Source organism: Sciurus carolinensis, chromosome 3 (assembly GCF_902686445.1).
Source record: "Sciurus carolinensis chromosome 3, mSciCar1.2, whole genome shotgun sequence".
Classification (NCBI taxonomy): domain Eukaryota; kingdom Metazoa; phylum Chordata; class Mammalia; order Rodentia; family Sciuridae; genus Sciurus; species Sciurus carolinensis.
In genome coordinates, this window is record NC_062215.1 from 79,302,190 (window position 1) to 79,326,714 (window position 24,525).

At 41.4% G+C, this 24,525-nt stretch overlaps 1 protein-coding gene across 5 annotated transcripts in view; it reads right to left on the bottom strand.

The window, feature by feature from the left end:
- Cfap221 (cilia and flagella associated protein 221) overlaps positions 1 to 24,525 on the bottom strand; it is a 112,663-nt gene that overhangs the window by 66,126 nt on the left and 22,012 nt on the right. For all 5 annotated transcript variants that reach the window (XR_007107935.1, XM_047547371.1, XM_047547370.1 and 2 more), the window contains exon 7: positions 5,739 to 5,842. Coding sequence is in view for 4 of the 5 variants with exons in the window: in XM_047547371.1 (XP_047403327.1) it covers positions 5,739 to 5,842 (104 nt within the window). In the remaining variant the exon portion in view is untranslated. The remainder of the gene's footprint in view (positions 1 to 5,738; positions 5,843 to 24,525) is intronic.

Consider the following 24,525-nt stretch of genomic DNA (forward strand, 5'->3'; position numbering starts at 1 on the left):
ATGTTGAACATTTTCTCATATATTTGTTGACCATTTGAATTTCTTCTTCTGAGAAGTGTCTGTTCAGTTCCTTGCACATGTATTGATTGGGCTATTTTTTTCTTTTGGTGTTTTTTGAGTTCTTTGTGTATCCTGGAGATGAATGCTCTATCTGAGGTACAGGTGGCAAAGGTTTTCTCCCATTCTGTAGGCTCTCTCTTCTCATGCTCTTGATTGTTTCCTTTGCTGCGAAGAAGCTTTTTAGTTTGATGCCATCCCATTTACTGACTGCTGATTTTCCTTTTCATGAACATTCTTTTCTAACCTTGCACAGGACCCCTGGAACACAACCAGTGGCACTTTGCTGCAGCTCATTCAATTCTATCACTTGTTTAAAATGAACCCTGCTCTGTGAGTCACCATTTCTCTACACAGTCAGATGATCAGTAGTATTTTCTGGGATGAGGCCTCGCACCATGGTCCTACCCACCAATGGGAAACATCTGATGAAGCCCTGATTGTGTGCTGGAGATCCAAAGGTCCTACCTGTCCACCAACAATCCTGATCCGTCTCCTGCGCAGCTTATGCTGGGGCTTGGGGGTCTTCTGCCCAAGCACAGGGAGACCTGGAAGAGAAGCAGGGGCCACTTTCCCTATTCATAGTCCTGTCTAGAAGGAATGGCTCTGCCTGAGGCTTCACAAAGGCTGAACCATTCTTCAGGTGACACTTATTGGTGATAACATACCTCAGTTAGGGGCCAGGGAGATTTGGAAAAAAGAGGCAAAAGAAGTTAACACGTGCTCTTTTTAAAACCCAAATGGGTAAATGCTGAAGTGCGGGCAGGTATTTCCCGGAATAAGAATGAGCCCAACCGAGATGGTGTGATTGGACTGAGGTGAAGTCCAGACTGGCCACCCACAGCAGGTGCATGAAAGTGCCTTGGACCTTGACACTCAGGGTATAGTGTTCTTGGTGTCCTGGTGTGTGACCTGGAAGAACAGAATGCGATGTGCTGCCTGCTAGGTTGGTGCGTCTGTGCCCTGCGGGTAATACCTAGCACCACAAGTGGCCTGAAGCCAAAGCAAGGGTAGGGGCTCTGGGATCACTCCCAAATTGATAAAAGTTATCAGAGATTTACATTTTGGAAGGAAATATAAAATTATTTGTAAGTGGCTTAAAAATTCCTCATAACTGAAAAAGAAAATAATCAAAGTATTTAAACTTGACATATGAGCTCTGGGTACCAGCAATTCTTGACTAAGTAGATATTTAATGCTACTATTAGCCATTTATATGAATTGGATGCATTCCACCTTAGTGTATGTGACACCAAGTGAATGCCTAGGATCTCAAAATGGTCACAAGTAATAAGTTCAACAGTTTGTTGTTGCACTAGGCTCGTCTTTAACACTAGCGAGATCTTGGTCAAAGTCATAAATGTCTACCTTTTCCAAAATTATCAACAGATTGTTCTTGATGTTTTAGTTGCATATGATCTTTTTGGCAATGCAAGAAGTCATAAAATCCTTTGCTCATTTTCCCCAAACTTGGGAAAATTTTGGCATGACCAGATGGTCTAGCATCTAACAGCAATAGTGCACACATGCATCTTAAGGGTGCACAGTGGACCGTTTTTTGTTTTTTGTTTTTTTGTCAATGGATGGTTGAGTTAAAGTTAAAGACATTGTTTCAGATTCATGACTTTATGAGTGAAATAAGCTTGATTCAAATTGTTTTTATTTGGTAAGATTTGGGTAGATGATGCTTCCAGTTCCCAGAGATGCAGCATCATAACCTCACAGATTACAGGTGTCCCTAAAAGACACTTGTCTACAAATACATGTGAATTGTGTAAAATTAGCCTGTGGTTCTCAGCCTATCTGGGCACGATTTGTAAACTGCAAGCAATAATGCCTTACTAGCCAAAAAGTTACCCACTCTCATCCCAGTGTAAGGCCCGTGGTCAGATGCCTGCTGAGTCAGGAAAGCCAGTTGGCGCAAAGTCTGCCTGGGAGATGCGCCAGCCTGACCTGTGATCACTGTCCAGGCAGCCAGGGCCTTCTGGATGCAGCCGATGAGTCATCACTAAATTCTATAACCTCAAAAGTATAAGAGCCACAGATGCGCTGGTACATTCAGAAAGTGGGAAGACAGAGCAAGAAAATTCCTAAGAGACCCGTTGGACCAACAGATGGGTTAAGCCACATAAAATCACACCCTAGTTGGTAAAGCCAAGTCAGCAACACCAGCCACAAGTGCAGATAACTTAAAATGGCAAAAGAGGGATCCCCAGAGTTCAAGGGCACTGGCTCGCCTTCATTTGTTCATTCGTTAAGTTTTCTCTGGCACTACGCTCTCCAGATCTTCCTCCCTGGACTCTGTTGTTGGACCGCTTCCCATGCTGAGCTCTGAGTGCCTGAGTGCTCAGGGCTCCGTCCTTCTTCTCTGTCCACACTCATACCCTGAGTGACTTCATCTCCTGTCCCATGACTGAATGCTTCATCAACACCCAGGTGATGCCAAAATTTATGTCCTTAGTCTCACCTCTTTCATTTCCAACCTGGTATATTTATTTAGTTTAATTTCACTTAATGGAGGAATTTAAAATACAAGCAACAGACAAAGCACTGGAACAACCACAAATCAGACCAAGCAGCTCCTGGATCGCACGTTTGTCTGAATTATGTGGCTCTGCACTTTATAATCTGAGTAGTTTTGTTTCATGTACAGTGATTGGTGAACTCTGCTCAACATTGTACTTGCTTATCTCTGTACTTCCTAGGTTTGACTAGGTTATGTTATAAAACTTCTTAGATATATTAATACTTTTGACCTGAGGGCATAGGTTTTTAGAGAAGTTTGACTAGGCCATCAGCTCTCTGACTTTTTTTTTCCCTGTTGCTGACACCAGCTCAGTTCAGGTTCCCCAGGCCAAGATTACTTCATCGCAGCACCATGATTTCCTGGCTTCCTACTAAACCCACCTAGTGCACTGCGGCTACCATGGCTTGTCTAAACCAACTGACTGTGGGACTTAACAGAATCATAGACTTTCAGGTGGGACAGGACGCACAGATCAAACTAACACAGGGTTCTCAAACAACACTTTCAGAATGTCCTATGAGAACCAGGTAGAGTTGCAAACCAGGTTCTTCCCAGACTTACTAAACCCAAACTGCCAGGGAAGGGGCCCTGGGCTATTTTCCCAAGTGGCCGACATTTGGGGCCACTGACCTGGTCCACCCTCTAGGGTGCTGGATTCTGCTGCCCCATCTCACCAGTTCTCAACCTGCTTAACCAGTTCCTCGATATGACCCTGATGTCCATCCCCAGGACTTAATCAGGATCTGTTACCAGAGGTTGAGAGTCAGCTGTGGAGCACTGTGATTTGTGTCTTGGTCTTTGGGTATACTGGTCTAAGATTATCAATTCTCTTGGTGCAGACACAGAAGTATACAGTGAGGCAGAGGCAGATAGCGCTCAGGGCAGGTTTGTTACAAGGCAAGGAAAGGTAAGAGAAAGGGAGCTACACTCAGGGGTTGGGGCCAGCAGACTGGCTAAGGACCAAGTGCACCTAAATAATCAAGCTTTGGCCTTTTGGTGGGATGCAGGGTGGGAACTTGGATTTGTGAAATCTTGGCCATGCCTCTTAGGGCCTGGTGCTTTGTGGAGTTGTTGCTGCTCATTTGGGGGAAGTCATAAGTCACATCTCTATGCTGTGGGTCATGTTGTCCTTTTTGGCCTGGTACCATCGGCAGAAGGTCACATAATGGCCAGCTGACCATCAGAGCAGCTTGGGGGTATATGCGTGACCTTGGGACCACAATGTGACCTGTAAATCTATGGGAGACCGTGCTGGGCCTCTTTCTGGAATGTGGTGGAAGACTGGTTCCTCTGGGTCAATTACAGTTGCTCCCCTCTCCCACCTTTTCCTTCTCTCATTGCTGCTCACCTCTGGCTAACTACTCACACTAACAGATTTGCCTTGGAGTGTGGCTCTCAGGGACAATTCTAGAGCTCCAGTGACATCAGAGGCCCAGGGTGGTGCAAGAATGCTTGCTTTTGCTTGCTAGAATCTCTGCTTCTCTAAGTCATCCAAATTAAGATCAAGGAGCTGGCTCACTTTACTGCCACACCCTGGGCGCAGATTTTATAACTTCTTCAGTTTAGGTGAAAATTCAATTTGTACTTTAAGAGGCAGTGCATAGACTTTGGAGCCAGACTGAACAGACTCAGATCCTGTCACTTACTAGGATGTGGTCTTGGACAAGGTATTTAACCCCTCTGTGCCTCACAGTTATGTCTGTAAACCAGAAGTAACAGCATTGACCTGACTGGTTGTGGGGTAGATTAGGAGTTTATATGTCTCTCTTAGAAGAGTGCCTAAAAGAACATAACCTCAAAGCAGGTGTTAATATTTTAACAAGAAGTTTATTATGAGAATGTAAATTATATTTATATATTTATACATAAATATAAATTTATATTATATATTTATATACCTGAAATATTATCTTATTTGGTATGACTTTAGTAACCATTTTGTTTTCCTTTCTTTTTAAGGCCTGAACAGTTGAAAATAATAAAACTCTTTTCTCTGGAAAAAGAATAAAGTTCTGTTTTTTTTTGCAATGTAAGTATAGTTACCTTATTACAAATTTCAAAATTGTTCCTAGTTCTATAGAAAATAATCAACATTATGTGAGGCTTGGGTTCAATCCCCTAGTACAGAAAAAAAAGGAAAATAAAAAGAATCTATATGCATGTCATGATTTAGAATTAATTCCAAAATTTCTGCCTTAAACACTCATATTAGACAAAAGATGTACTTGTGATGATGAAAGAGGTATAAATAAATAAATATCTAAACTTAAAAAAATGAACTATTTTAGCACTCACAGAACACTATTGTTTACAAATACTTAAATCCCAAACCCAAATATCAAGAGACAGAAACTAGGAAATAGAAATCATTTCTGGTGTAAAATCTAACTTTCAAATATAAGGGATGCCACTTTTAAAGGGACAGATCTATGTCCTTTAGGGAATGTAAAGACAGATTGTTCATACCACACATGAGACAAATGCATTTATTAGACAAAATGCATTTATTAGACAAATGCATTTATTAGACAAAACCCTTTATTAAGATTCTGAAATCTTGGGAAGAAATAATATTGTAATTTATTTACTTATTTATTTTGGTACTAGGGATTGAACTCAGGGTTGCTTAAATACTGAACCGCATTCCCAGTCCTTTAAATTTTTTTTTTTTTTAAATTTTGAGGCAGGATCTCACCAAATTGCTGAGGTTAACTTTGAACTTGCAATCCTTCTGCCTCAGCCTCCCAGTTGCTGGGATTACAGTCATGTACCACCACACCTCACAATATTGCTATTTTATTTAAAAATGAATTAGATGGTGAATATGAAATCAAGGATGTACCAAGAGCCAAAAGTAGAATTAGACTTGATTAACTTCTGATTTCAAGTTTTGATCTTAGAAGAAATTTACCTGGACATTATTATAAATTATCTGCATGATACAAATTATCCCAATGTGTCCTTATTCCCAAGTGTCCAATTTCAATTTACATTATGTCAGATATGCAAAGTTTGTTATTGTTATACATTTAAAAATATGATCATACATTCAAATATGGTGTATTCTGTTTTCTTGGAGACCTACTTTCCAAATCCTGACTTGGATCTGAGAACTCTAAGGAAATTAGAAACTTGAAATCTTGATTGTCCTTACCTGATGTTGGCTCAATAGAAAAGGCTTGATGAGACTGAGACAAAGTGATGTGGAATTCAAAATCCACAGGGCAGCTGCACTGTAAAGGGATAATGTAAGTTTTGCTGAAAAAAAAAAAAAAGAGTGAGAGAGAGAATTTTAAACATATTTTTCTAGTTCTTTTGGTAGCAAGGAATAATTATGCAAGTCGCATAATAAACACCAACAATGGCAACAGTCAACCCTGATGTAGCACTTCTGTGTGCCAGGAGCTAGCTGTCCTGTGCATCATTGACTGTTTTGATGCTATCAGCGTGTTTTGACATTATGGTTATCCCCTCTTGTGAAGAGGAAACTGAGGCACAAGAGAGACCAAGCCTTCCATACAAGGCAGCATCGCTAGTTGGTGGCAGAACTAGATGTGAGGCAGGTCCTCAGTCCTTGGCATTCAGACTCCTAAGACCACTGTCTTTGCTGCCTGGAGTTTGCTGTTGGGCTTTCCTAGAGACTTAGTGGTGGGGAAGAGGAAGTCCCTATCACATAACTAGGCTCAGGGAACCTGGGGAACAGGGAATAGCCAGGACTAACAGAAAGCCAGTGAAGCCCTGGGCCTTTGCAGAGCCTGGAACCCTCAGTGCTGAAGAAACCATGCTCTGGGCTGAGCTCTCCAGAGCCTCTGTTTGGTCAGTGGTCTGGCAGCCTCAAGAGGGCCCACAAAGGGAAATGCCCTGTCACCCAAATACAAGGAGACTTCCAAGCAAGCTTGGGGTTGTCACTCACAGCACCACAGGAGCTGTGGCAGAGGTGGCATTTCTTAGGTAGTCCTCTACTTCACATAGTGTGGTCCTTCCATGGGGCCAGCCCAAGTCAGCTGGAGTTTGCAAGATGAGTGAGACCTGGGGAAGCCAAGCTCTTCCGTGACCACTTGGTTCCCATGCAGCCCTTGGGACAGGCTATCTGGTCCCCTTTTAACAGCAGGCAGTGGAGTCCCTGGTTTTCTTTCACCTCTGCCCTTTTCCTCCAGCCACCAGCGGGCTTCTTTCTCCTCAACTCTGTTCCTCTCTCTCTACCCTATACCTCCCGAGCCCTCATGGCCCATCACAGCCCGCCATGGCCTTCTCGTCTCAGGGCTGGTCCCTACCTCTTCGCCTGTCAGATGGTGGCCTCTCTGCCCACGAGGATCCCCTCGCTTCTCCCAGGTCATGCTCCTGGGAGAACACTACTGCAATACAGTTGAAGCGATATTGTAGGGCCAGCTGGCACCTCCCTTCTTGGGAGGCACCTGCCCGACCTTATCTGCCTGTGGATTCGCCATCGCAGCTTGCTCCCTCACCTGCCTGGGCCTGTCTTCCTTGGAGACCAAGTCCTGTGAAGGCAGAGTCTGACTCCACTCGTGTCTCCAGAGTAACCTGAGCACTGTCCCAGAATCCCACACAGACTAAGCGCTCAGCAAATATTTGTTGGAGCAAAGTGAAATAATAATCCCTTTCTGAAATTTGGGGATTATAAATGTGGTTTTAAAAAATTGTGCCCAAAGCATTTTTATTTGGCTTTGAAATTCATTGCCTTTTAAAAACCTGTGAAATATTTCAAATATAAAGGGAAGTATTGGGCTGGGGGTGTTTCTCAATGGCTGAGTGCTTGCCTGGTATGTGTGAGGCCTTGGGTTCCATCCCCAAAGTCACAAAATAGAATGAATAAATAAATAACATCAATAACATCATTAACATCAATAAAATGAAGAGCATTTTATTCATTACCAAGCTATATTAAACCTTTCACCTGGGGTACATTAATGTTATATTTTCAAAGAAATAAAATGTTACAGAAAGTTGAAGCTCCCTGTTCACCCCTATCCCTTCTTTTCTTCCCAGGGATGAGCCATACCCTATATTCATTGTCAAGTATTTGATAATATCATTGCATTTGTATATACTCAGAAAGTACATAATATTGTATTATTTATTTTCAATATTCTTGTTCTAAAGTTGCTGTGTGTGTGTGTGTGTGTGTGTGTGTGTGTGTGTGGTGCTGGGGATCAAAGGGCCTGTGCAAGCTAGGCAAGTGCTCTACCACTGAACTAGAGCCCCAGCTCCTGAATCTTGCTACTTTTGCTCAACACTCTGAGGTCTACCTATGATGACACTGAAGTTCTGGCCACTGATCTGAACTAGCAAATCACCTCGCGTCACATGCCACCACCTGACTGTAGCACACTATCCATCTGCTCTCCCAGGTGGGCATTGAGGCTGCTGCACTTTTTCACTACTGCAAGGTGGCAGTGGAAATCCTTGTGCATGACTTCTTCAGCATCTGTAGCAGAGCTACTATAGTAGGACTGAAAGATGGAGTTGATGATTGGTAGTAAGGGAGAAGACCAACTAGCAGGTGTGGCCAGTGTTCTCCAAAGCCCTTCACACATTTATGCTGTCATCCGTAGCACAGGAGAATTTTGCTGCTTCACGACTTTTAGGGTTTTCAGACATTTGAACTTCTGCCAACCTCAGTTGTTTATTTTAAACCTCTTTCCTTCGCAGTTGAGTTTCTGTCACTGTGTAACCATTTGGGTTTCCTCTTATACAAATTGCCTGTGCAGATCTTGTACCCATTTTTTTGATTCGGTTCTTTTCTTCTGGTACTCATTTGCAAATTCTAATACTAATTTTTGTCAATTACATACATTGCAAATGTCTTTTCCAACCCATAGTTTATCTTTTGATTTATAGTACCTTTTGTTGAATAGAAGTTTTAAATTTTATAGTAGTCAGCTTTGTCAGTCTTTATTTTGGAGGGAATGAAATCTGTTCCAAACTTATGAATATGGTTTGCCTCTAACTTAGTCCTTCAAAGTTTATAAGGTTCTCCATATAAGGCTTGTTCATTTGGTTAGATCTCTTGTCTTCAGTGTTTCAGTGATGGAGTACCACAGACTGGGTGTCTTATAAAGAACAGAAATTCATTTTTTAGAGTTCTGGAGGCTGCGAAGTCCAAGATCAAGGTGCTGGCAGATTTACAATGTCTGGTGAGGGCTGCTCCCAGGTTCATATCAGATGGCCATCTTCTCACTGTCCTCCTGTGGCAGAAGGGGCCAGGGAGCTTCCCCAGGTCTCTTTTATAAGAACACTAATTCCATTCATGAGAGCTCTGCTCTTGTGGCCCCAAGGCCTGCCTCCTCCCACCGTCACTTCAGGGATTATAGTGCAACATGCATTTTGTTGGGGGTGGGGGTGACATAAATATTTAGATCATAGCACAGGGATCTTATAGCTTCTCTTGCTATTGTGAATGTTTTTTTTTCCCTTTTATAGTTCAGTATTTACTAGTGTGTTGTAACACTATTTTTGATATTGATCTAAAACCACGTTAGTCTATTATGAGTTATAAAAGCATATTTGTAGGTTGTCTGAGATTTTTCTATGGGGAAATGAGGTGATATGGAAACAAACACAGGATCTTACCTGCTGACTTCTCCAATTCATATAACTCACCCCCGCCCACCCGGCCCTGTCCTTGCCCTGATGATGGCTTCCAGTATAATATTGAGTGGGAGAGGACAGAGGGAAGCATTTTCTTATTTTGACTGTGTTGAAAATACTCTAATGTACTCAAATACATATATTTGAATGTATTTCAACCATCTTATTTTGTGTTTCCTAAACACCACCTTTGCTTCATTTTTGTCCTTTGGGCTCCTGCTGGGCTGATTGCTTTTACATTTCTTCTTTTTTCCCTCCTATGATTTGGCAGCTATAGACTGCGTTTCTATTATTTTAATTACTGCCCTTCATTTAGGAAAAAAATACATGTCACTAACTACAAGGTTTCCAGTACATTCTCAGTGCATCTGGCGTGTCTTCCTACGTCCAGGCAGCACGGTGGCCCTGGTACCAGCTGAGGGCTCTTCTTTCCCCCTCCATCGTCATTCTATGTCGAGTTTTAGTTTTAACTTATTTTAAACAAACAACAAAAAACACTGATTTAAGAAACAGTTCATCGTTAATTAATTTCACCGACATGTAGGGTCAGCTTTGGCATTTGCCTTTGTTTCTGGATTCCCCTGGGTCCTTTCTGGATATTCTTTTCTTCCTCCTGCCATGTCTTTTAAAATTGCTTTCAGTGAGAGCTGGGTGTGAAAAATGCTTATGTCTATAAAATTAGTTTTTATTTCTTTCCTTGGATAATAATTTAACTGGGAAAAATTAAGGTTTACTGTATAATTTCCCCTGACATTTTGAAAATATTTACTCTACATCTTTCCCTAATTGTCTCTTGCTGATGAAGAATTGGTATTGTCATCCTTTTGTAGATTCTATATTCCCTCTTTTCTCTCTGGTTGCTTTTGAGGGTTCATCTTTGATGCGCTGCAGTTTGACTCCTATGTATGAAGGTGGGAATTTATCTTTATCCTACTTGATACTTGAGTGCACTGTTCTAAAGCTTCATACTTATCTTTAGTTTCAATTCCAGAAGATTCTCAACTATTAACAGCACACATTATTTGTCTGCAATTCCCCCCACTCTGTTCTGACAGAACCCCTTATTTATTTGTTTTTGTGGAGGTGGGAGTTTAACCCAGGACTTTGTGCATGCTAAGCACGTGCTCTACCACTGAGCTCCAGCCCCGGGCCCAGAACTCTTATTACATATATATGTCAGAGTTTCTTGGTCTAGATTCCATACCTTTTAATTTCCTTTCCTTTTACATTTAATCTCTTTATACTAAATTCTGGGTAAAATACTAAGTATTATCTTTCAGTTTATTAATTTTTCTTTAACTGTTTCAAGTGTAGAGTTTGTTTGAGATTTTAAATTTCAACATCTGTATTTTTAATTTCTACAATTTCTAATGGATTCTTCATATATACTTGATCTTAAACTTTCCAACTATTTTTGTTTTATAATTTCTTGACATTTTTAGATGGAAGCTGTTTCATTTATCTCATTGAGGATCCTAAATGTACCTATTTTAAAGTTTCAATTATATTGTGTTCTCAACTATATTCTTTTTTATAGCTTTTTTTTTGTTCTAATTGGTTATACATGAATGCATTTTGACACATTGTACACAAATGAAGCACAACTTCTCATTCCCCTGGCTGCACATGGTGCTGAGTCACACTGGGTAGTGTAATAATCATACATGTATATAGGGTAATAATGTCTGTCTCATTCTACCGTCCTTCCCATCCCCACCTCCCCACCCCTTTACTCACTCCCCTCTGCATAATCCAAAGTTCCTTCATTCTTCCCTACCCCCTGCCCCCAGTGGATCAGCATCCACTTATCAGAAAAAACATTCAGCCTTTGGTGTTTTGGGATTGGCTTATTTCACTTAGTATGATATTCTCTAGTTCCAATCATTCACCTAAAAATGCCATAATTTCATTCTTATTTAAGGCTGAGTAATATTCCTTTGTATATATGTACCACAGTTTCTTTATCCATTCATCTGCTCAACTATATTCTGATGGTTGGGTTTTGGCTACCTTTGTTATCATGACGTTTAGTCTGGTGTTTCAAAATTGGAATTTGCAAGCTCATTTTGAGTGAAAATATTTAATCCACGCTGAGTTTTGTGACTGTAAATTGGGGTTCCTACCAGGCAGCTATTTTAGTGCCACTGTGCAGTCAGTCACTGTGCCAGTGGGCAGCGTGGCTCCGTTCCATGTCACAAGCTGGCTCTTACTGTCTTCCACTTTCCTCTGTCCATGGCTGGGTATGAAGCCCATGCCTGGGCAATGGGTGAGCAGTGGACTTCCCCTCTCTTCCATGGGGCCTTAAGGAGGAGTGCCCCATTCTCCCCCTGGCTTCAAGCAGCAGGCCAGGTGCTATCCCCTGAATCCATGAGCCACGTGGCCTCCTTGACCCCACGTGCGTGAGCTCTACGGCTGCTGCCTACTTCAGAACCTGCAGCCTGTGGGCTGTGACTGTACCCTGCTCCCCTCTTGGCATTTCTATTCTGTCCTGCTCCACAGAGTTGTTTGCCTTGTCACTGAGCCTGGGAGTGTCTCTCTGAAGGTCTCTTTTTTGATATTTTATTTGTCAGTAATAGGTGTCTGAAATAGAAGAGGGGCTGCACAAACTCTCAGCTTCATCTTGACCAAATGTCTCTCACACACTTTTGAGAGACCTGCACTCGGAATGCAGAGTTCCTAATGCCTGCCAGGCAATCTCCTGCCTCTATTCATTTTTCACTTGTCATATAATGTGTTCCTTAGCTGCGATATCTCTGTAAGCCAAGGGTGGCTGTCCTGTGAGCACCTGAGATCCCCAATAAGCAAGAGGCCTACTCCAGACTTCATACGATCGTGCCCAAGGTCCGACATTTCTGATACAAATTCTAGGTGAGGGTTACCGATGGAGTTTTCTTTTGAGTTGGCAGTGAGATGAACACTTCATAGATTTTTCTACCAAGTTCATAGTCCTAAATCCGGTTCTGATAGAGGGAGCCAGTCAATTTTAACTCTCTGAGATGCACCCTAAATCTGAAAAGCAGAGTATACAAAGGTCATTCATGTTCAAGGCAATTCAACCTAATACACTCAGGCCTCACTGGCGTCAGCTACTTCACCCAAGCTGGGTAGATTAAACTCACAAGTTACATAAGCCCTGAAGGTGTAGTATGCATGGGTAACGGACAACGCAAAGCCCTGACCTGCGCAAGTGTGCTCCCTGAAGACTAGGAGGGGGCCTCGCACAGACTCTTGGGCTGCGTCACCTGCGGGTCAGCATCCCCAAGGTTCTGTCAGAGCTGTCCCAGCAAAGTGCAGTCTTATGCTCAGGACTTTCTGCTAAAAGTTGCATGGTTGCATTTTCCTGGACTAAAATAAATCAAAAAACCCTCGTGGAGATTTTCCCACTGGTCATAAATACGGTTTTCAATTAACTTCACGGCTCTGATAATTCCTATAGAAAAGGTGTCAAGGTTCTTTGTTTAATGATTACATGAAGCCAAGTTTCTGATGCATTAACCAGTCTGGAACAATAAACAACTCCTTGAGGGCACAGAATTCCAAGTGCCATGATTCAGAGGGAGAGTTAATGGCAGAAAGCATCCTAATTCCAGATTTCAGCGGAACGGCTGGGCGTTGCTCTCGCTGCTTCTGTTCCTACCACGGATGTCGGTTTGGTGAGGACCACACAGTCCAGATGGACGGACAGTTCAGATGGATTTGGATCAACAGGAAGTTTAGGTAACACAAAGTTTATTTAGAAGGTTCTCATATTTGAAGAAAGAGAATCTCACTAAGAACTGTATGGAAATAAAAATTCTAAAGTGAATTCTCCTTGCTACATTCCATTAAAAACTATCTACAGGGGCTGGGGTTGTGGCTCAGGGGGAGAGTGCTTGCATAGCATGTGTGAGGTCCTGGGTTTGAGCTCCAGCACCGCATAAAGATAAATAAATAAAATAAAGGTATCTTGTCCATCTACAACTACAAAAAATATTTAAAAAAAGATCTACAGTAAGGAAACACTAAAATCCATAGCTGCGCCCATTTTTCCTCAGAAGCAAAGAGGAGCTTAAGTTAGAGTTCTTTAACTTATAGGAATTAAAAAGTAAACTTGTACTTACAAGTTAGTACTTTTGGAGGTAACCACAACTTTTATCCCTGTCACTTTATTACTTAAATATTTTATCAATTATGTTAGGGCTACGTATGAGACACATTAACTACTTTTAAAGAATCATTCTTTATTTTTGAATAAAATTCAGTTCAAACCATTTAAATACTAAACTTTTATGTTACTTTGTTTTTATTAGTTGTTGATGAACCTTTATTTATTTATTTGTATGTGGTGCTGAGAATCAAACCCAGGGCCTCACACATGCTAGGCAAGCACTCTATCACTGAGCCTCAACCCTAGCCCCTAAACTTTTATATTATGATCATAAATTTGCCTTATAGAAAGTAAATGCAATGAAATAAATTTCAATTTATTCCTTGTCCCTTCTGATTTTCTGAGAGATTGAGTGCTCTGTGAACTTATTGGAGATAACATAAAATCAAATATACTTTCTAATTCAAAGCCCTTACTCTCTGGAGAGTGTGGTGAACAGGCTACCTGATTGTAACAGGTTCTGGCTCCTTTTCTGGAGAATGAAAGGTAAGGGACAAAAAGCACAATGAATGCTAGCTACTTCCAAGATGACTTGACTTGGGAGCCACAATACATTAACCATTAGTTACTATGTTTGTGTAGAATCTGAGGGAAAGATGATCAAGATAAAGGGAATCCTTGCCGCAGGGATGTAGGGGTAAGGTGAGCATAACACAGGCAATAGCATCTGGTGGGATCCAAGCCAAGTGAGGCCTGTAGCTAGGACGCCCAGTGGAATCATTTTGGGGTGAAGTCAACTTAGTAGGAACTTTTCCTTTTTCAACTGCTCATTGATATGGAAATCATTCACAGAGTGAAAGAGGTGGACAAAAGTGATATATCTGTGTATCATCTTTCCCTTCCAAATGTACCCAAAACTACTGAAACAACCCCGAGTCTGGGCAAGTTGCTGGGTTACACACTATGACAGTTTTCAACACATTTACAAACTCTGACATTCTCTCACTACCAGGTAGAGTCTATGCCTCCTTCCTTTGATCCTGGGCTCCATCACTACCAAACAAATAGAGCACTGTGGAAATGATGGTGTGTCCCTCCTTCGTTCTCTCCCTCCCTCCTCCTTTCCTCCTTCCTTCTTTCCTTCCTTCCTTCCTTCTGTTCATGGTACTGGAGATTGAACCCTGGGGTGCTCTACCACTGAGTTACATTCAGTTCTTTTAATTTTAAGACAGAGTCTTGCTACGTTGCTGAGATGGGCCTCAAACTCCTGATCCTTCCAGCTTAGCCTCCATAAGTTATTGGGATTACAGGTGTGAGTCACTGAACCCAGCTGTACCTGTTTCTTAAGGACAAAGTCTAAGAAACTGGTGCCTTCCTCTTCTCTTGGGATACCCACTCTGATCCCCAAGGAGGGAAGCTCAAGCGGCCTGTGACAGACCTACAAGGTGAGAACCGAGGCTCCTGGCCCTCAGGTCAGCTGAGCTCCCAGATAATAGCCAGCAGGTGCGTGACATTTTGGCAGTGTATCTTCCAGCCTCCAGTAGAGCAGCTGACTCTGCGTGGAGCAGAGAGAGCCCTCCCTGCTAAACAAAGTCCAAGTTGAAGATCCATAGCAAAATCAATGATTATTGTTTTTTTAAGCCCTACTTTTGGGGTGGTTTATTACACAGAAAAAAATAGAAGCAAATAGCATTCTCTCTTTCCCACATCATTTATCCTTCAGAGAATGATTATTTTATTCCATTCTGTTTACTATCTTAATTTGGCAGTTTTGAAGTTTTTTTTTTGTTTTGTTTTTTGTTTTCCTTATACTAGCCCTGGGATATACCGGCCATTATGTTTACAGCTGTTTACATTTTAACCACCCGTGGTAAGTAACGCTGTCATCCCCACCTATGGATACATCCACTGAACTCTGGGGAAGGCCAAGGTCACACAGTTAATAAATGGTGAAGTGGAACTTAAAGCCAGGTCTCCAGATTGTGAGCTCTTAACTGCTATGCTGCATCACCCCTCCAATGTTCAGGGACAGCTAATGACATCACATTGTTTGCAATAGTTCTCTTCTCTATTGGCCTTCCCTGAAACTGATCCTTCTGTGTTTTGTTGTTGTTGAGCTTTTTAGAAGTCATCTCCTTTCAATAGCAATTTTCAAGAAAGTCCTGTGTAACATCTCCTGCTAGACTTAGACTGTTTGTGTCCCCCAAATACATATGGTAACACACCGGTTTCCATGACTGAGATGGGGCTTTTGTGAGGTAATTTGGTTTAGATGAGGTCAGGAGGGCTGCCCTGAATAGGATTAGAGTCCTTTTAAAGGGAAGAAGGGGCCAGAGCTTTCCACCACCACCATCCTACACTGCCATGTGAGGAAAACTGGACAAGGGACCTCACAGAACCTGATGGTACCATGGTTTTGGACTTCCAGACCTGTGAGAAACGTTTGTTGTTTAAGCTGCCCAGTCTCTGGTAATTTCTTATAGCAGCTTCAGCAATGACAAATTCCAAGAATTTTTCCTAAATGTTACCAATCTCCTCTGAAGTTTGGCATGCATACAGGGAGAAAGAAGGAAACTGGGAACTGGCAGGTTATTTTCACTTCAGCTTAAGATATAAATTGCTATACTTAAAATATATCCAACCAAACAGATGGATATGAGACACATTGTTAGTTGTCTGATAAATCGAACTTCCAACCTCCAAACAGGCAACAATTTGAAAAGATATAAAGAACTGAGGGCAAATTACATTTCAAATTTCAAAAAAATGCTCTTTTATCTCAAATACTTTAAGTTCTTTTGAACTTCCAAAAGTTGATTATGATTTTTTCAAAGACATAATTAATGTCACTGGAATTGGGACCTCAAACCATGATTATCAATGACATCGTCGCACAAAGACCAAAACAAATTTACATGGCGATAGGATCAAATATTAGGCATGTAATTATCATTTGCACTTAGAGAATAAACACCACTTGCATCTTAGACTAAGTTTAGACCCACGTTAGAGGTGAGGGAATGGCCGTGTCAGGGAGGCCGGCCTTCAGCTACCTCCATGCCCCTGGTTCAGTTCTTTCTTCACCCTTACTTGGTCCTTCTTGTGGGTGAAGCTGCCCCAGTCTCACTCTCACTCTGCCCAGTAGGTGAGGAAAAGGAGGACCCTAGTGAAAACACGAGGGAACCTGAGTGCCGTGAGGTCACATCTCCATTCTTGCTAACAGAAGGGAAAGCACTTCTCTGGGGGCTGGAAAGGAATCAGCCTCAGAAAAAGGTAGAAGGGACCAGAGAACATATCTGTCATCTGTAGAGATAATATGTGGCCAGTTCCTGTTTGAAAAGTCCCCTTTTAGCAGGGAGATGTAGCTCGGAAGGTGCTTAGCATGTGTGAGGTCAAGGGTTCCAGCCCCAGCACCAAAAACAGAACAGAAAACACCCTCTAAAAACTCTAATACAATTTACTACCACTGAAATAATTGTAAGTGTGTAGTTCAGTGGCATTAAGTCCATTCACACTGTCCTGCAACCATCACGACCACCCATCCACAAATCTCTCTTCATCTTGCAAAACTGTCCCCACTAAATACTTAACTCCCTGTTCCTCAACCCACCCCCAGCCCCTGGCAGCCACTCTTTGATTTTTGTCTCTATGAATTTGATGACTCTAGGTACTTCATATCACTGGGATCATACAGTATAAAATTCCCTTAATTTAAATATTAACACAAAAGTACTAATAAAAACAATATTCAAGGGTTTTTTCAAGATGGCGGACTAGAGGGTGGCTGCATTTCATGTTGCTCCAGGACGCAGGATTCAAAAGAGGAGATAGTGAGAGACTTGGGACCAACTCAAAGCTGCCGGGTGAGTCTCTCCCGTTGGGGAGGCGTCCTGGATGGAGTGGTAGTCCCATAACGCAGGGAACTTTGTGAAGTAGAGTTGCCCGGCGAGACGTCCCTCCCCCTGCTGGAGCGGTAAACACGGACAACTGGGATCATCATAGAGGAGGCGGCTCAGCACAGCGCTTGGACTCGGAGCAACCACTGGGGCTCCGGGTGGCTGTCTGAGGAGGAGATGTGCAGCGAGCTGTTTAGACTCAGAGCGAGCGCTCCTGAACACTGGGGGGTTGCCCGGAGGAAGAGGAGAAGTTTGGCGGGTCACTTGGTCTAGGAGTGACTGCATCAGAGCCACAGGAGGTTGCCAGAGGAGGAGGCAAGTGGTGAGTTGTTTGGACTCAAAGCGAGCGCTCCTGAACACCGGTGGCCTGCCTGAAGGAGGAGCACGGTGGGTCACTTGGTCTCCGAGCGACAGCTCCTGAACACCCAGGGGGCTACCCCGAGGAGGAGGAGGAACAGGGCGGGTCACTTGGACTCAGAGTGACTGCCTAGGGCTACGGGCAGTTGGCAGGAGGAGGAGACGCGAAGTGAGTTGCTTGGACTCCTAGTGACTGCGTTGGAAACCGGGCCGCTGTCCGGAGGAGGAGGTATGTGGCGGGTCTCTGGGTCTCGGAGCTATTGTACAGGGCTCCAGGTGGCGGCTCAGAGGAGGGGCCGCATAGCCAGGTGATTAGGTGCAGAGCAGGGTCCCAGGACCCAGGCGGCTTCTTGCTGGAAGAGCCGCACAGAGACACGCCTAGGGGCGGAGCGAAGTTTCCAGGACTGCGGGCAGATTCTCTGAGGAGAGGCAGCCTAAGGAGACTCATCTGTGAAGAGTGAGGCTCCCAGGCCCAGGAGGTAGGGCCGGGCCCCTGGGAACGTTGCAGAGGAAGACAGCCCAGCCCAGGCGGTAGTTGTAGATTGAGGGGAACCTCTAGGAGGGGAACTGACCAGCGAGACCTCCCCACTGGGTGAGTCTTCCCTGCTGGGTGAGGTTTTCCCACAAGGACGGTAAAACCAGAGACACAGGCTCAAACAGGCCTTGCCTCAGCCCGCAGCCTAGTTCCCCTTTGGATGACCATTGGTCAACAAGTGGAGGCATCTCTGCCCACTATCAGGGAATATACCCCACCTGAAGGTCACCAACCCTAGAGAGGCAGCTTCCTTGTGGAGCACCGCATTATCAACTTCCTCCAAGACTGCAGGCTACTGAAGGATAAGAGGGGATATACTAGCAATCTTCAGGGACATTATAAGTCAATAGAGGAAATCTGCAAAATCTTAATGACCCACTGATTCATGAACAATATGAGAAAACAAGGGAAGAAAATGTCCCAAACAAATCTAGATGTTACATCAATAAAATCCAACGACAGTACGGCAGAAGAAATGACAGAAAGGGAGTTCAGAATGTACATAATTAAAATGATCAGGGAAGCAAACGATGAGATGAAAGAGCAAATGCAGGCATTGAATGATGAGATGAAAGAGCAAATGCAGGCATTGAATGATGAGATGAAAGAGCAAATGCAGGCATTGAATGATAGCACCAATTGACAGTTAAAAGAGCAAATACAGGAAGCAAAAGATCATTTCAATAAAGAGTTAGAGATATTGAAAAAAAACCAAACAGAAATCCTTGAAATGAAGGAAACAATAAACCAAATTAAGAACTCCATAGAAAGCATAACCAATAGGATAGAACACCTGGAAGACAGAACCTCAGATATTGAAGACAAAATATTTAACCTTGAAAACAAAGTTGAACAAACAGAGAAGATGGTGAGAAATCATGAACAGAATCTCCAAGAACTATGGGATATCATGAAAAGGCCAAATTTGAGAATTATTGGGATTTAGGAAGGCTTAGAGAAACAAACCAAAGGAATGAACAATCTATTCAATGAAATAATATCAGAAAATTTCCCAAATCTGAAGAATGAAATGGAAAATCAAGTTCAAGAGGCTTATAGGACTCCAAATACACAAAATTACAACAGACCCACACCAAGGCACATTATAATGAAAATACCTAACATACAAAATAAAGACAGAATTTTAAAGGCTGTGAGAGAAAAGAACCAAATTACATTCAGGGGGAAACCAATACGGATATCAGCAGATTTTTCAATCCAGACCCTAAAAGCTAGAAGGGCCTGGAACAACATTTTTCAAGCTCTGAAAGAAAATGGATGCCAACCAAGAATCTTATACCCAGCAAAACTTACCTTCAAATTTGACGATGAAATAAAATCATTCCATGATAAACAAAAGCTAAAAGAATTTACAAAAAGAAAGCCAGCATTACAGAACATTCTCAGCAAAATATTCCATGAGGAAGAGATGAAAAACAAAGAAGCAAATCAGCAAAGGGAGGAATTATCCTAAAGGAACTGTCAAATAAAGGAGGAACCAAGTTGTGTCCAAAAAATAAATAAATAAATAAAATTTAAAAAAAGAACCAAATGACTGGGAATACAAATCACATCTTAATAATAACCCTGAATGTTAATGGCCTGAATTCATCAATCAAAAGACATAGACTGGCAGATTGGATTAAAAAGAAAGATCCAACAATATGTTGCCTGCAAAAGACTCACCTCATAGAAAGAGATACCCATAGACTAAAGGTGAAAGGATGGGGAAAAACATACCATGCACATGGACTCAGCAAAAAAGCTGGAGTATCCATCCTCATTTCAGATAATGTGGACTTCAAGCCAAAGTTAGTCAGAAGGGATAAAGAAGGACATTTCATACTGCTTAAGGGAAGCATAAATCAGCAGGATATAACAATCATAAACATCTATGCCCCAAACAGTGGCTCATCCATGTATGTCAAACAAATCCTTCTCAATTTTAGAAACCAAATAGACTGTAACACAATAATACTAGGTGATTTTAACACGCCTCTCTCAACACTGGACAGATCTTCCAAACAAAAATTGAACAAAGAAACCATAGATCTCAATAACACAATCAACAATTTAGACTTAACAGACATTTATAGAATATACCATCCAACCAAAAGCAAATACACTTTCTTCTCAGCAGCACATGGATCCTTCTCTAAAATAGACCATATATTATGCCACAAAGCTAATGTTAGCAAATACAAGAAGACAGAGACACTACCTTGTATTCTGTCAGATCATAATGGATTGAAGTTAGAAATAAATGAAAGAGTAAAAAACAGAAACTACTCCAGCACCTGGAGATTAAACAATATGCTATTATATGATGAATGGATAACAGAAGATATTAGGAAGGAAATTAAAAAATTCTTAGAGGTAAATGATAACAAAGAAACATCATATCAAAATCTCTGGGACACTATGAAAGCAGTACTTAGAGGAAAAATGATTTCATGGAGCGCATTTAATAAAAGAAGTAAAACTCAACAAATAAATGACCTAACACTACAGCTCAAAGCCCTAGAAAAAGAAGAACAGACCAACACCAACAGTAGCAGAAGACAGGAAATAGTTAAACTCAGAGCTGAAATCAACGAAATTGAAACAAAAGAAACAATACAAAAAATTGACAAAATAAATAGGTGGTTCTTCGAAAAAATAAACAAAATTGATAAACCTTTAGGCACACTAACAAAGAGAAGACGAGAGAAAACCCAAATCACTAAAATTCAGAATGAACAAGGAAATATCACAACAGACACGAGTGAAATACAAAACATAATTAGAAGCTATTTTGAAAATCTATACTCCAACAAAATAGAAAATTTCGAAGACATCGACAGGTTTCTAGAGACATATGAATTGCCCAAACTGAACGAGGAGGACATACACAATTTAAATAGACCAATTTCAAGTAATGAAATAGAAGAAGTCATCAAAAGCCTACCAACAAAGAAAAGTCCAGGACCAGATGGGTTCTCAGCCAAGTTCTACAAAACCCTTAAAGAAGAGCTCATTCCAATACTTCTCAAAGTATTCCATAAAATAGAAGAAGAGGGAACCCTCCCAAACTCATTCTATGAAGCCAATATCACCCTGATACCTAAACCAGACAGAGACACATCGAGGAAAGAAAATTTCAGACCAATATCCTTAATGAACATCGACGCAAAAATTCTCAACAAAATTTTAGCAAATCGCATACAAAAACATATTAAAAAGATAGTGCACCATGATCAAGTGGGTTTCATCCCAGGGATGCAAGGTTGGTTCAACATCAGGAAATCAATAAATGTAATTCACCATATCAATAGACTTAAAGTCAAGAATCACATGATTATTTCAATAGATGCAGAAAAAGCATCTGATAAAATACAGCATCCCTTCATGCTCAAAACACTAGAAAAAACAGGGATAGTGGGAACATTCCTTAACATTGTAAAGGCCATCTATGCTAAGCCCATGGCTAATATCATTCTAAATGGTGAAAAACTGAAAGCATTCCCCCTAAAAACTGGAACAAGGCAGGGATGCCCTCTTTCACCACTTCTTTTCAATATCATCCTTGAAACTCTAGCCAGAGCAATTAGACAGACCAAAGAAATTAAAGGAATACGAATAGGAAAAGAAGAACTCAAACTATCCCTATTTGCTGATGATATGATTATATACTTAGAGGAACCAGGAAATTCCACCAGAAAACTTTTAGATCTCATAAGTGAATTCAGTAAAGTAGCGGGATATAAGATCAATGCACATAAATCTAAGGCATTTTTATACATAAGTGATGAATCTTCAGAAAGAGAAATTACGAAAACTACCCCATTCACAATACCATCGAAAAAAATAAAATACTTGGGAATCAATCTCACAAAAGAGGCGAAAGACCTCTACAATGAGAACTACACAACACTAAAGAAAGAAATTAAAGAAAACCTTAGAAGATGGAAAGATCTCCCACGTTCCTGGATAGGCAGAATTAATATTGTCAAAATGACCATACTACCAAAAGTGCTATACAGATTCAATGCAATTCCAATTAAAATCCCAATGATGTACCTTACAGAAATAGAGCAAGCAATTATGAAATTCATCTGGAAGAATAAAAAACCCAGAATAGCTAAAGCAATCCTTGGCAGAAAGAGTGAAGCAGGGGGTATCGCAATACCAGATCTTCAACTCTACTACAAAGCAATAGTAACAAAAACGGCATGGTATTGGCACCAAAATAGAAAGGTGGATCAATGGTACAGAATAGAGGACACGGACACAAACCCAAATAAAAACAATTTTCTCACACTAGACAAAGGTGCCAAAAATATGCAATGGAGAAAAGATAGCCTCTTCAACAAATGGTGCTGGGAGAATTGGAAATCCATATGCAACAGAATGAAACTAAACCCATATCTCTCCCCATGCACGAAACTAAACTCAAAATGGATTAAGGACCTCGGAATCAGACCAGAGACCTTGCATCTTATAGAAGAAAAAGTAGGTCCAGAGCTTCAACATGTCGGCTTAGAACCAGACTTCCTCAACAGGACTCCCATAGCACAAGAAATGAAAGCAAGAATCAATAATTGGGATAGATTCAAACTAAAAAGCTTTCTCTCAGCAAAGGAAACTACCAGCAACGCAAAGAAAGAGCCTATAGAGTGGGAGAAAATCTTTGCCAATCATACTTCAGATAGAGCACTAATCTCCAGAATCTATAAAGAACTCAAAAAACTCTACACCAAGAATGCAAATAATCCAATCAACAAATGGGCTAAGGAAATGAATAGACACTTCACAGAAGATCTACAAGCAATCAACAAACATATGGAAAAATTTTCAACATCTCTAGTAATAAGAGAAATGCAAATCAAAACCACCCTAAGATTCCATCTCACCCCAATTAGAATGGCGATTATCAAGAATACAAGCAACAACAGGTGTTGGCGAGGATGTGGGGAGAAAGGTACACTCATACATTGCTGGTGGGGCTACAAACTAGTGCAGCCACTCTGGAAAGCAGAGTGGAGACTCCTTAGAAAACTTGGAATGGAACCACCATTTGACCCAGCTATCCCACTCCTTGGCCTATACCCAAAGGACTTAAAATCAGCATATTACAGAGATACAGCCACATCAATGTTCATAGCTGCTCAGTTCACAATAGCCAGATTGTGGAACCAACCTAGATGTCCTTCAATTGATGAATGGATAAAGAAACTGTGGTATATATATATACAATGGAATATTACTCAGCCATAAAGAATGATAAAATTATGGCATTTGCAGGCAAATGGATGAAATTGGAGAATATCATGCTAAGTGAGATAAGCCAATCTCAAAAAACCAAAGGACGAATGATATCGCTAATAAGTGGATGATGACACATAATGGGGGGTGGGAGGGGTTAGTGTTAGGGTTAGAGTTAGGGTTAGGGAGGGGGGCAAGAATGGAGGAAGGAAGGACTGTATAGAGGGAAAAGAGGGGTGGGAGGGGTGGGAGGGAAGGGAAAAAATAACAGAATGAATCAAACAATATCACCCTATGTAAATTTATGATTACACAAATGGTATGCCTTTACTCCATGTACAAACAGAGAAACAACATGTATCTCATTTGTTTACAATAAAAAAAAAAGAAATTGAAAAGAAAAATTATGTAACTATTTCTAAAAAATAAAAGTCCTTTTGTTGGTATTGTCATAATAAAAAAAAAAAACAATATTCGAGAGGAAATAGCTCCTTATTCTTCCCAGCGTGGCAGATGTGCACTAGTGCGGGTAAAGAGTGAAGTTCAGGGATGGCTCCTGGGAGGGGCAAGCAGGGCCTGTGGCTGGAGCCCAGAGAACAGGACGAGCTGGCAGCAGAATGGAGCTGATTCCAGGGAAAGCAGGTAAAGTGATGTGAAGACCGAAAAAACCTCCTGCAGCCTGGCTGCTTTTTTCTTTTTTCTTTTTTTTAATTGAGAAAAATATAGCATTTATTGGAGGACGATCAGAGGACACAGAAAAGCTACCAACAGCCTCTTATTCTTTTAGAACAGGGCGTTGAAGAAACCACATGCTGACCAGATTCAAACCACACTTCCTCCCAGCATGGCCTTTAATACTGTTTGGCCTGAAGCAGCCAGCAGGACACTCGGCGGCCAGTGTACCAGACCTTGTGGATCCCCACCAGCAATTATTAATACAAAAAGTTCACTTTTTGGTGAAATAAGGAATAAATTTTTTAAAGCAAATCAACTTAAATTCAAACACTTTTGGTTTTGAAATTGTAACATATAAGAATTTGGGTGAGAAATTGACATATTTAATGGAGAACAGTTGTTTAAGAAGTTATACAATTCTGTTGACTGGTTGCTAGTTACTCTGTGCTGAGTATTTTAACAAGCATTACATGATCATATTATAGAAAGTACACTGAAGCCGGGCATGGTGGCACATGCCTGTAATCCTAGTGTCTCC